The sequence below is a fragment of the Aythya fuligula genome, chromosome 5 (assembly GCF_009819795.1).
Source record: "Aythya fuligula isolate bAytFul2 chromosome 5, bAytFul2.pri, whole genome shotgun sequence".
Lineage (NCBI taxonomy): Eukaryota > Metazoa > Chordata > Aves > Anseriformes > Anatidae > Aythya > Aythya fuligula.
The window spans coordinates 34,556,894-34,569,861 of NC_045563.1; the positions used below are offsets into that span (position 1 = coordinate 34,556,894).

At 35.3% G+C, this 12,968-nt stretch overlaps 1 protein-coding gene across 3 annotated transcripts in view; it reads right to left on the reverse strand.

Moving 5' to 3' along the window:
* Nucleotides 1-12,968, reverse strand: part of TTBK2 (tau tubulin kinase 2) — a 77,931-nt gene that overhangs the window by 20,681 nt on the left and 44,282 nt on the right. For all 3 annotated transcript variants that reach the window (XM_032188919.1, XM_032188916.1, XM_032188917.1), the window contains exons 7-11: nucleotides 6,393-6,458; nucleotides 5,735-5,827; nucleotides 4,606-4,731; nucleotides 2,720-2,877; nucleotides 806-1,022 (exon numbers count right to left, since the gene is read on the reverse strand). In XM_032188919.1, the coding sequence (XP_032044810.1) occupies nucleotides 806-1,022; nucleotides 2,720-2,877; nucleotides 4,606-4,731; nucleotides 5,735-5,827; nucleotides 6,393-6,458 (660 nt within the window). The remainder of the gene's footprint in view (nucleotides 1-805; nucleotides 1,023-2,719; nucleotides 2,878-4,605; nucleotides 4,732-5,734; nucleotides 5,828-6,392; nucleotides 6,459-12,968) is intronic.

Sequence of the window (12,968 nt, forward strand, 5' to 3'; positions counted from 1 at the left end):
AAATAAAATAAAATAAATAAATAAAATAAAATAAAATAAAATAAAATAAATAAATAAATAAATAAAATAAAATAAAATAAATAAATAAAATAAATAAATAAATAAAATAAAATAAAATAAAATAAAATAAAATAAAATAAAAACAAGTTAATCACTTTTGAAAATAGGCACCTGTGTCATACTCTCTTACACAGTACATTTTTTTCTAGCAAATGGGAAATAACTGCCTTAAAACTAGACAGCTACCTAAAAAACTTTTCAGTAACACATCTATCTTTAGCTATTCAAAATATTTTTATAATCAAGAAAAAGGGCTACATTCTCTGAATGTGAAGTGTAGTGACTGTGTCTGCAAATATGTTGTGATTCTGAACAAGAGAGACAGGAACCACTTCTCAAAGGATCACTTTTCAAACTTAAACAACATTCTCTCCAGAAGATTAGGCCATGAATCTCTTTGAATCAGTAGGAAGGTATCATATCTTATGGAGACAAAAACAACATACGAATTAAATGGATACTACTAATCACAATTAATCTTAATTTGTCAATTGAAGAATAACATTAAACTGGTTTTTGTATATTCTGTATCTAATTTTTACGCATGCAAAATGCAAAAAATCTGCTTTGGTTTCACTCAGAGAGAAAAAATTGAGATCACGTGTAAATGAATATGATGGCTATAAATCTGCCATAAATCTTGTTTTCTTAGATTCATACTAGCATAGCTGCAGTATTAATTACATCTTATGTGCATCATAAGGACAGGAAACTGAAGATCGTTACAATACAGGTTTGTAAATACCTTACAAATCCCCAATTTTATTTTGTTTCTGTTTGCATCCATTTCTTCCCAAACATCTTTTTCCTGAGGACGTTGATGGCCAGGGGACCCCGGTAGTTTCTCTGGTGAGACACCAATTGGAATACCATTCTCTCCATCACTAAGCTGTTCATCAGGGAACACTTCATCTGTGTTTTCTCGCAGCAAGTCTCCTGGGATAGGAGTTGCATTGGCAATTCTACAGAAGTAGTAAGAAAAAAATATTGGAAAGGTGAAAATTTTGAGATTCTAATGTGCTCCTTTAAATGATTTTCCATCCTATTAAAATAAAAGGTAAAAAATAATTTACAAGCAAAAGCAGGCCTCTTTAGGAAACTAAACTTTGTAATTCATTCAATACAAAAAAAGCTAATTCTGAGTTTTCACAATTTCTGTTTCTTTAATTTAGGCACACAACAAAAGGAATAAACCAACAAATAATCACTTAAAGACTACTTCCTGTATGTTTTCAAAGCAATTTCTGGAGTAAATTTGTTAGAGATCATATCTATTATGAAGTACTGGATAAATACTGTTTTCTTCTGTTGTTGGATGAAAACAATTAATAAACACTGTTCGGTCAAAAATGTTTTTATTTTTTAGAATGAAATTAATCAATCACAGTATCAGCATATAACAAATTATAGTAACTGGAAATAATTTTCTCCTCTTAATATTTTCTGGAATAGGAATGGTCTATGAAGACCTTCATATAGGTTGTACTCCTAAAATCAAAAAGGCTCTTTGATTGATAAATATCCTGGGCTGTTTTTACAGAGTTGTGATGTCTTACTTCTTATACTGCACAGAAATACAATGAATGGATGATAGTATATAAAATGTGGTTAATCAGTTTTATCATTTTAGAAACTATAGTACCTGGCTTTTTCTTGATGAAAAACAAATGCTAGCAAATGCTATTTTCTATAGTCTGATCTTTCTACTTGTTTTCTCCAGTTTCTCTTTTTATTAAGAGGAGATCTACCTTTGGATTGGATTGCAAGTTTAAACACAGTTTGACAAACTCACGACTCTTCAAATAAAAATAAAGGTATTAGTAAAGTCTGAAAATATCTTACACATGCACATACTTCATATGTATATATGAAAGTAATACATTCCCTCTCAAAATAGTGCAATTTTAACCATAGCCCAGTCAATACTCTATGGGTTCTAATGATGCTATTCAAATAACTTTTTATAAGTGCACATTTACAAAAAAACAAAGAGATTAAATTTCTACATGAAATTCTGGCACTTCTTAGCCTCACCATGCTGTCAAAACCCCCACACCATGATCTCTGTGAGTCTTAGATAAAACTAGATCTACCCAACACCTAAAACAGGCACAAACTCTTCCTCCTCATCCATAAACAACGTTTAAGTTCTCCAATACCCCGAGATGAGTTTGTGTTTTATTAAGCATTATATCTCATCCAATTTACTTAATCACAGTTCTCAAAGACCATATTAAATGTCATATGAAAAACATACATTTGGAAAATCTATTTCCAAATTTCCTGTAACGATCCACTCATTTTTCAGAGTTACAAGGAAATTGCAGGTAATAGCCCATTCAAGGCTTGCAGAAGACAATGGGTTCCCACAGTTAAACTTTGTATACATCATTTAATTTTAGAAAATATGATTTAGCAAAGGATCGACTAGCAAATTTACCTATAATTTCCTGCGCTACCATTTTTTAATGCTTTAAATTTCAAACTACCGTGCTGATATTTCAGGATAGTATAAACAGGAACCTGAGAAATGGAGATTATTCAAATGTGCACAGTCCTCTTTTTATTCAGCATCCAACAGAAAAAAAAAATAATAATAACTTTCCTGTGGCACTCTGTGACTGCTTTTTTAGTGACCACAGACAATGTGCATACATACCCAATTGCAGCTGGAGTAAGACGAGTGTGTAACTGAGGTGTGGTTGAAGTTGTTGTTGTTGTCAGAGAACCATCAGTTCCACTCTTCTCCCAGTCAAAAGGGTCACTTTCAATAACCCCAAATGTTTTCATACTGTTGTCAAACACAGACATGAGAAGCTAAAAATGAAGGAAAAAGTTAATAAGCTTCATTTTTGTCACTGAGAACAAGCAATTTAGAAATATCTTCCAGTAATAATTTAGCATGCCTATTCTTCATGATTTCAACTGACAACAATTTTCTAAGAAAAGGACACAGTAATTTATGTTTTTCATTTCTCATTCTCCAATATTTCAAAAACTAGATATGCAAACTTGTGTTGTTAGTTGTTGTTGTTTTTTTTTTTTTAAGCAAACAAGCAAACAAATAAACCCTGTGTTTCCAGCAGAAAAGAGGCAAAAAAGGCAGAAACACACACACGCAAACATGACTCAGTTGCTGCAAGGCAGCATCCAATGGCTCTACAACAGACAAGAATGAAAGAATATATTCGGCTACACCATTAAAAACAAGGAAATGAATCAGGAGTATACATGGAATGATACTGATTCATTAATATATATATTTATGTCATTTAGAACCATGTATCATATACGATATCTAATGCTGACAACCGTCCCACAGAAACTTCAGACTGGAAGATTTACCCTCAGATTTTATGCTATGAAAAATCAGGTAGACCAACTTGTGTCCACGAGAAAGAAGGAAATTGCATCTATATTCCTCTTGCTCTGGAAAAACTTTGTCTTGTTCCATTCATTGGTGGGGAAGGCTGTGTCTATATCACATCATGTCTTACTTCTTAACATTTCAAAAAATCATACTTTTTTACCTTTTTTTTTTTCTAAAAGCTAAAACTGGTTTTCATTCTTTCTTCCAATGAATGCTGCTGCAAATTTGTCTTCTCTGTCTTTCTTTAAAAATATGTATCTTATAGCAACTTTAAATGATAGGAAGTTTAGATCATTTTTCTTGCACAAAATGATTGTATCCATTTTATCCTTACTTTCAAGAACCCTCAAAATGCTATCTATCTTAGTCAGTTCTAAAAACATATTGAACCACACAAAGCCATAATTCACTCTGTCCCATTCTCCTTTACTCTTCCTTTACACCTTCAGCACTCTCTCTGAAGTAATTTTTGAGATAATTCTTCTTTAAATCTTTCATACAACTTCTGCTATGATGCAAATACAAATGCTGCTTTTTACATACTTACATAGATCAGAGTGAAATTTTGAGGTTTATTTTTTGTTAAAACACAGGTCAACTCTGAGTGAATAAAAGCACATATTCTACAGCGTGTTCTCTCAGCACCCACAACTTTATCACTGAACTAAGGCTGTCCATTTCAGCAGGCAATACTCTTTTCAAAAAAGAAAAATCACTATTTAGTTTTCTAGTGATCTCTGCAGGCAATACTTCAGCATGAAAAAAGGCATCATGGTTGCATGTTGTGCTCCAGCTGTATATATTGTGGGTGCTGAGTTCAAGATTTTGGAAAACTGCCTGACTATCACTGAGAAAACAATTTCATCAATGTAACTTAAGGAGCACTTAATGGAGCCTAGAATAATACCAGCATAGCATCCAATCCTAACAGGTTGCTGACTGCAAAACAACTGACAATAATTTTTAGAAAACTTACTGTTCCCAAAAGGGGAAAAAACGACTTCTTTGAACTGTAAAATTTCCATGGTACTAGATGGTCATTAAAATAATGTTGTGGTGGAACAATCCATAATCACTATCAAGACTACACAAAGAAATCAAAGGAAATTGAAGACAAAACAGCATACAATTCTGCTATTTAAAATCTGAGATATAAAATCGTAAAAAATATTTACCTGGTAATCGGGTTTTGTAAAGTAATCTAAATTAGAAATGTGGTCCAGAAAGACATTGAATTCTTGAGGAAGATGTTTCAACATAAGTCTGTGCTCATACCTCTCTTTAATGGAGCCCACTTGCTCCTAGGAGCAAATAACACAACAAATATTAGCACCTTAATTCTGTGCTACAACATACTCACATTGCATCCCAGAGCCATTCAACGCAATACTGACCAGGAAGATGGGTACATATATTGCACTGAACAGTACTGAGGAAGGCAGTTCTTCAACACATAGCAAGATGAGAGATTCTATCATCACTGTCAGTACATATGCAAAAAATAACATATGAACTTCAAATTGAATATGAAAAGCCATTTACTTTCCTTCTGCGTTTGAATGCTGTCTGACACCGAAGACTATCATTAGACACTCCAACCCTTCTAAAGAGCATGTTTTAAAGATTAAAATATCCGAAGTCCAGTAACTTTTTGGTGTATATTTGGTCATCACAGTACGCTGTGGAAGATTAGTAAATCTTGCTTTGTGTAAGATGAGTACATCAAAACCAACAAAAAGAGAAGCAACTTATACACCACATTGTCATCTATTAATGCATAAACTACAAGTAACCTTGTTTTAGTATAATTTCAAAAGAAGCTGAAAATAATAATAATAATAATAGGCTAATCAGATACTGTTTTCTTTGTATACTTCACCTATGATACGTGCCTAAAAGCACTACTGCACGTTGACTGATTAACTTTTGTTCACCAGCAAATAAGAAATGTCTATTTCACAAATAATCAAAATAGATAAGAAATGTTCAGTGTCCCACAGCTGAACTCAAAAAACACTCAAGTGAAAACAGACCTACAAAGTAAGTGGTATGTATACACTTACTTTTGCTTTTTAAAACATTTTAAAACCAGAAGAACACTATACTTTCCCACTAAAACAGTTCATAAAACTTGATTGCATTTTATACCTTGACATTAGGAATGAGAAGTAATACTAGAAAACACCAGAAAACGTAATGTTAAAATTAATGAACCAGTGATTCTTAGTGGAATCTATTATAGCATTTGCTTGCAGTACAGAAGTAAATACTCATCATGCTCTTCAGTTTTACTTCCACGTTTACCTTATCTTTTATTTTTCTCCAAGGCAGTTGCCCAACCACAAACTCCACCAACATGTAAAACAGGGACCAGAGGTCATCATGCCGGCCCATTTCCTGTGAAAAAGAAATATTATTTTAATGCAGCTTACAAATACCTATAACACAAAAGTGAAGATAGATACTGCACTGCTGTGGATACTTACATTGATATACATGAAAATTAATATAATCACGACTGTAAAACAAATTCTTATAATTAAATTTGGGCACCTATTTCAAGTATGAAAGACAAATGAATTTCCATAAAAGACACAGAGAAAAAAGCAAAAGTTGAAGTGTGTTAAAATAGCCTTGCCAATATCTATACCAGAAGAGCTGTTTGATATTAAGGAAACGTAGTAAAGATGATGTATTTTACAAAACTCAGTAATTACACCTTGTGATTTATTAACTTGCAAGGCTGTTGAACAAAGGTAATCCTTAAAATCACTCATTTCTACAAGAAGAACATTTTTACTCTCAACTACTGTAAATTTTATTATCCTGTCCCAAAATTTAGATGTATAAATTTCTACGAAAGACATTCAAGAATACAAAACCCAAAATCAATAGCAAATACATTTTTTGCTTTCAGCTACATGATACAAATTTCAGACATGATACAGATTCAGATACTCACTCTGTTTCTATGAGCATTGATGGATGCATATCGTACTGTTCCTCGAAAACCAGCGACAGCTCGTGGCTGTCAAAGAATAAAAAAAAATAAAAAGATTTTGTTAGAAATAAATCCTCTGATTATTTTACTAGGCATCTACAGAGTGGCTATGGAGCCACAACAAATATTATTTTAAGACTTTGTTTTATTTCAATTTATTTTATTTCTACAAGTTATCAATGGAAATCTACGTAGGCATCAGAAAGCAACATATGTTGTAGTTTCTTAAACCATCTATTTATGTCAGTTTTCATTCTCCAGAAGCATCAGGTCCTGTTTACCTCATCCTTCAAAAAATAAACAAACAAAACTAACCCTGTATGCCAGAACTATTCTTCTTTTTTCTCCAATAATGAAATGTTTCTTGGTTTTAACTAGTAGAAGTCTAAGGTTTAAAGTTCTGACAGGATCTTAAACATAATAATTATTTCCAGTTTGCTCAAATGCACCAATATGAAATGGCACAAGCAGACAACCAGATATTAATCAAAATGTGCTGGCAAAATTTTCACAAATTATTTTCTGAATCGGCAAACCAAACACTTCTTGAGAAATTCCAAGAGCAAGTAAAGCCACAGGTACGTCTCTCAGCCACAGCATGGAAAGCTGAGGCTAGAAAATAAATGACAAGGGTTGCACTACTGGCATCAGTTAAAAATATTTCTTTCTTTTCTAGTTTCCAAATACCAGCTTTTCTTCCCTAACATGCTAAGTATTGTATACATGTAAGTCAATTGCTGTTTTATAAGCACAGAATATATTTTTCCAGCCTTCTCTCCTTCAAGTAAAATGTTACAAAAAGAACTATATGACCAATAATAATAATACATATTTTAAAAAAAAATCAAAAAGAAGTGTTATTACTTTGCCTAAGACAGATAACCAATCCTTTCTGCCCTCTGTGACCAGTCATTCCATATATACCAGAGAGACCTGCCAGAACTGTTATTTGCTTTCTTTTGTACTCTTTTCTTCCCAATGAATAATTCTTTTTGTCTCTTCCCAATGAATAATTCTTTTTGTCTCCTCTAACACTGAACGCAAGAAACTTAAATTGTTCCTCGCCTCTGACTTATACTTAAAGAGGGTATCAGTGATCTGTCTGTCCAACCCAGACCCATAATAATTCTTCAGATATTAAAAAAAATGCATGTTACATTGAAATACATTGAAATGCACAATACATTGAAAAATCTGGTTTGATACACACATGAAGATAATCACAATATAAAACAATTACCCTATTAAAAAAAAAAAAAAGCCTTCAGTCTTTCCCCACAGTATAGGTATAATGTCTTTTCCACCAAGACAAGCAACACTGACAGCTGTCATTTAAGTATGCCAGCAGCTGCCATTACTGTCAGTAACCCTATCAATTAAATCCAACAAGATTATGCAGCAAGGTGTTTTAAAAGGATTCAACAGCCCGTATTATCAATGTCTTTTACAAAAAAAATAAAAGTACATCGAGAGCTGAATCAGTGTCAGTAAGGAGGAGAGCATTTTCTAGTATATTTTTAAGATGAACAGGTTCTCAGACAATGCTCTGTATATAGATTTATCACAGATTTCACGCATTCTTATTAAGTTTAAATGCTGCTTGGAACACATTTTGTGTCCAGGCAAGACAGACAATTGAGTTGCTATCTTAAATCCTGTGAGTACATCACATTCCACCCCGAACATTACCCAGAAACAAAGCATAACACTGCAGTTGCAGAAACTTCATGGCACAGTGTAATAATAAACAGAATAGCTCAAAATGTTTTGTGGTACTGCCAAATTTCAGGATAAAATAAAGTCATTTTTGGAAAAAAAAAAAAAAAAAAAAAAAAAAAACTCCTTCCCAATAGTTCTGAAGATCAGAAGTCATCCAAATGTGAATAATACAGCATCACTGCCAAGCCCATCAGAACACAGGGGTACATTTCCAAAGAGCTTGAGGAACAGCATTTCTTTAGAAGGGCACCAAGAGTATAACTTTAAAACACTTATAAATACAAATGCAGTAAATCCCAAGAGGATAAAATTTCAGAAGATGAAACCATACACATACTGTCTTCAACCTCTGATGTGAATGTAAAAAGAAAGGACTATATTCACTATTACCAAGCTAAGTATTTCTATTCTTCTAAGAATAACAAAAAAGATGAATAGTAGGATGGAACTAAAGCCTATATTCTTATAGCGACAATTTCTACTTGACAATCACAAGAAAAAAAACAGTTGCCTGATAAGGAAATAAAAAAGAATAAGGACTGGCATGTGGAATCTAAATGACTCCATTCAGTTTACAGAAACTGATACTCTGACCTATTCCATCGCTATCTTGCAGATAAGTCTATACGAAGGATTTCATTGTGTATCAACTCAATTGCTTTTGAATGTTAAAGTCACTGCCATTCTTAGATACACCCATAAAATTATATGCCCTAGGAAGAGAGAGTTCCAATGTTTTCAATTATCTCAGAATCACCTGGCAGGAAAAAAAATGCATAAATGGTCTTTCTACATATCAGTTTATCATGAAATGAATTCTGGATTCTTTACTTCTTTGAGGATATCTAAATCCTTTTTCAATCTGAAGAGATACTGCCTTAGAGTGTAGTAGTATAAATCTGATCTAAGAGTATATGTAACTGTGCTACATTTTAAGAAACAATGAAATAACCTTTTAGTAATGCAGCTGACTACTACAGAATAGTGATATTACAAGGGCATGCAACAACAATAAATTAATTATATTGTGTGACTAACATAAATGATGGTTCTAGTAGCCCAAGTCATGTTTGCCCAATTCAGCATAGAGTTTATAGACTGCTGAGCATTTGCAAAACCTCTGAAACTGTTGCAGAGCTCTTCATGCACCTTACATTTCACACAGAAAAACATTACGGGCGGTAATAGAAACTCCCTGAATGATTCACTGAGTTTTTCAAATAAACTGTCTCTCTGCTATTACTGATCATGTTAATTTTTTTTAGATGTCTCTTTTTTTCGTACCTGAGCTCATGTGCCACCAACTGAAAACAAGTTAGTCTCGCAGAAGCATTGTTTATAATCTCATCTTCTAGATCCCTTATCTAAGAAACCTGCCACCACAGCAAATGAGCTTTCTTAGAGCAAAGTACATTTACTTTTTGAGGGAGGAAAAAAAAAAAGCTTAGTAAGTCCAATTTTATTGGTCATTAAAGGTGACCTATTTAGACAACCAACAAAATCTAGGGCATTTTTAGAACATACAGATACAGAAGGCATTTGTAGTAAAGATACAGTGAAATCTACATTTCAATACATCCATGAATTCCCTTGATTAAAATGGATCACATTATGTTCCCTTCTAGGAAAAATGAAACAATTAACTCCTTCTTGTCTTTTTTTTTTTTTTTTTTTTTACTTGAAATGTAGTTTTGTTTTGTTTTCTTATCAGTGATAGATACGAGGACCAACCATCACATCCAGGTGCTGCCTCAATGGCAGGGATCCATTAACAGTTCTCAGAAGATTCAGTACACCCAGTAACAAATTTTATTCTTCAGTTCTCCCATAATTTAACAGCTTTATTTAGCTTCCATTCATTTCTATTTATTTATGGCAACTATTGTTATTATGTGTTTGTGGTTTTTTTTTCCTTCAAATAGAGTAAGAAAGCTTTTGAATCAAGCAAATCTCAAATTGGCATATGGACAACTGGGAAAATAGGGAAGAGTCTTTAGATTCTGCAGTCACACTTTCTGTAGAAAAAAAATAAAGAATCCCTACAAAATTTCACCCCAAATCCCAGGAACTAAACTAGTGGTAATGGGTATATGGATCACATGAGTTAGATCTTTATTAGAATAAGGAATATAATTTCTAAGAAGGATACATTTATTTCATACTGGTAATGTATTTGACACAAAATATCTCACAAAATATCTGACACAAAAAGCAACAGTGAGATACTTTGCAAATCTTCTATACTTTTGTAGTGGGTTTACGTGGCAAGGTTTTGGTAGCAGGGGGCTATAGGGGTGGTTTCTGTGAGAAAGATCTAGAAGCTGCCCCATGTTTGGGAAGGGCCCCATTGTTTTCCAGATCCGAGCCAATAAGCGATGTTGTTTGCGCCTCCGTGAGAGCATATTTAAGACAGGGAAAAAACGCTGCGCCACACAGCAGCCGGGAGAGTCAAGGGAGTGGGAGAACAGCCTTGCACCAAGGTCAGTGTAGAAGGAGGGGTAGAGGTGCTCCAGGCGCCGGAGCAGAAGTCCCCTGCGGCCTGTGGTGAGGACCATGGTGAAGCAGGATGTCCCCCTGCAGCCCATGGAGTACCACGGTGGAGCAGGGTTCCACGCTGCAGCCCGTGGAGGAGACCACGGTGGAGCAGGTGGCCCTGCACCGACGGAGGCTGCCGCCTGTGGAAGACCCCTGCCGGAGCAGATTCCGGGCCGGACCTGTAGCCCGTGGAGAGGAGACCACGCAGGAGCAGGTGATCTGGCAGGAGCTGCTGCCCGTAGGGGAGCCAGGTTGGAGCAGTTTTCTCCTGAGGGATGGACCCCGTGGTACGGACCCATATCTGGAGCAGTTCTGGAAGAGCTGCTGCCTGTGGGAAGCCCACGCCGGATCAGTTCATCAGGGACTGCACCCCGTGGGTGGGACCCCACAGCACAGGGGACGAGAGTGACCGAGAAGGAGCGGCAGAGAAGAAGTGCTGTAGACTGACCATAACCCCCATTCCCCGTTCCCCTGCGCCGCTCGGGGGGAGGAGGTTGAAGAGGGTGGATGGGGGGGAAGGTGCTTTTGGTTTTTTTTTTCCTTTGTTTTCTCACTTCTCTCGCTTGTTAGTTGTAGGCAATAAATCTTACTATCTCCTTATGCCGAGTCTGTTTTGCCCGTTACAATAATTATTGCGTGATTTTCTCGTCCTTATCTCAATCCTTGAGCCCTTTTCACATATTTTCTCCCCATTCCTCTTTGAGGAGGGGGAGTGAGAGAGCGGCTGTGGTGGAGCTCGGCTGCCCACTCGAGCGGAACCACGACAACTTTGCAAATCTTCTATACTTTGCAAATCTTCTATAAAAGCATATCTGTTTGGATCAGTTCATATAAAAAAGGGTTTCTGGTGAACTGCTCAGGCAGTGATCTGGAAGTCAGAGCTCTCTGAGATTTGATTACTATCACTAAATTCTTCAAATGCGACTTAAACTATTTTGAAAATACATGCCTATGATGCAGGTCCACTGACTAAGAATAATTTTGCTACATGTAAAGGTATTTTTTAATGTAACATCAGTTTTCTTTGAAGGTTGCCACACCCTGGAAACATACGGAAGTATCATAAACTACATGCAGGAAATTATGAATCCCTAGAAAAGTGAGTTATTGCCTCTAAGCACAGTGGTTTGCAGATTGATGGGAGACACTAACCTTACAAACCTGTCCACAACTGCTGGGTCTATGGAGGGTCTGTGGAAGAAGAAAATCATACTTCTTTAACTCAGTTCAGTAACTCTAGAGAAATGCTCTGGGCCTTTTGCTCTGGGTAATGTTGAAAAGATTACATAGAGCAAAAAGTTAGCTTTTAACTACAATCATAGAAACTAGATAATAAACATGAAAAAATAAAACTATAACGACTTTCATATATTATATCTGTCAAACACCAAGGTTCTTCCCACCAGCCAGGCAACGACTGTTACTAGTTAAGCATCTTTAGATTTTTAGATTGAGAAACCAGCTCAAGCAGTGAGTATCACCTTTTCAACACTGCCTCTAAAGCCGAATTCTAAAGCTAATAGGGGTAGAGAAGCAGCTTTGCTTCCCTTTGAATCCTCCTTTCTTCTCCCTTAAAAAAGTCAATCTCCTAATCTTTTTTTTTTTTTTCCACCCAATGGGAATATAATTCCAGGATTTACCTTTCTTTACACCAAATGGCTTCAACAATTTGCATTCCCAACCCTCCTTTTTGTGGCTATAGGATTTGCAAATTCATTCAATGTCTAGCATGCGTTAGCACACATTTAAAGTAAATGAAACATTCAGGGATCACCTCAGTAAGGAAAGATCAGTCGGTTGAAATTTGCCTTTACAATATATTGTACATCACAATTAGTTATCACTGTATATACAGCTCTTCAAAGCCACATTTTCAGCTCTTTATAAAAAGCACGTAGGTCACTAGTACCAGAATAATTGCATTGAGAAGTCATTATCAAACCATCTCCTACTGTCAGTAGAATACACTACTTGGACTCAGTTCTACATAAACAGAAGCTGTGATTTCCAAAAACTGGTTGTAGCTGTCTGATCCTGCGCTACCCAGTTCCAGCAGAAGCTGGGTAACAAGCTGAGCTAACATCTAAAAGTACAATTAAATTATGTTATTGTGGATTCTAACAGACATGTGGTGACAAATCAAAATTTAGCACCAACTGATTGTGCTATAAAGAGCATCACTGCCTCCAAGAGAGAGATATTTGATGCACAAACCAGTTTCTGAGCTGCTCAGTTTTCAATCTGGAGTGTTTGCTTAGGCAATGTGATGCACTGGCTGAAAAC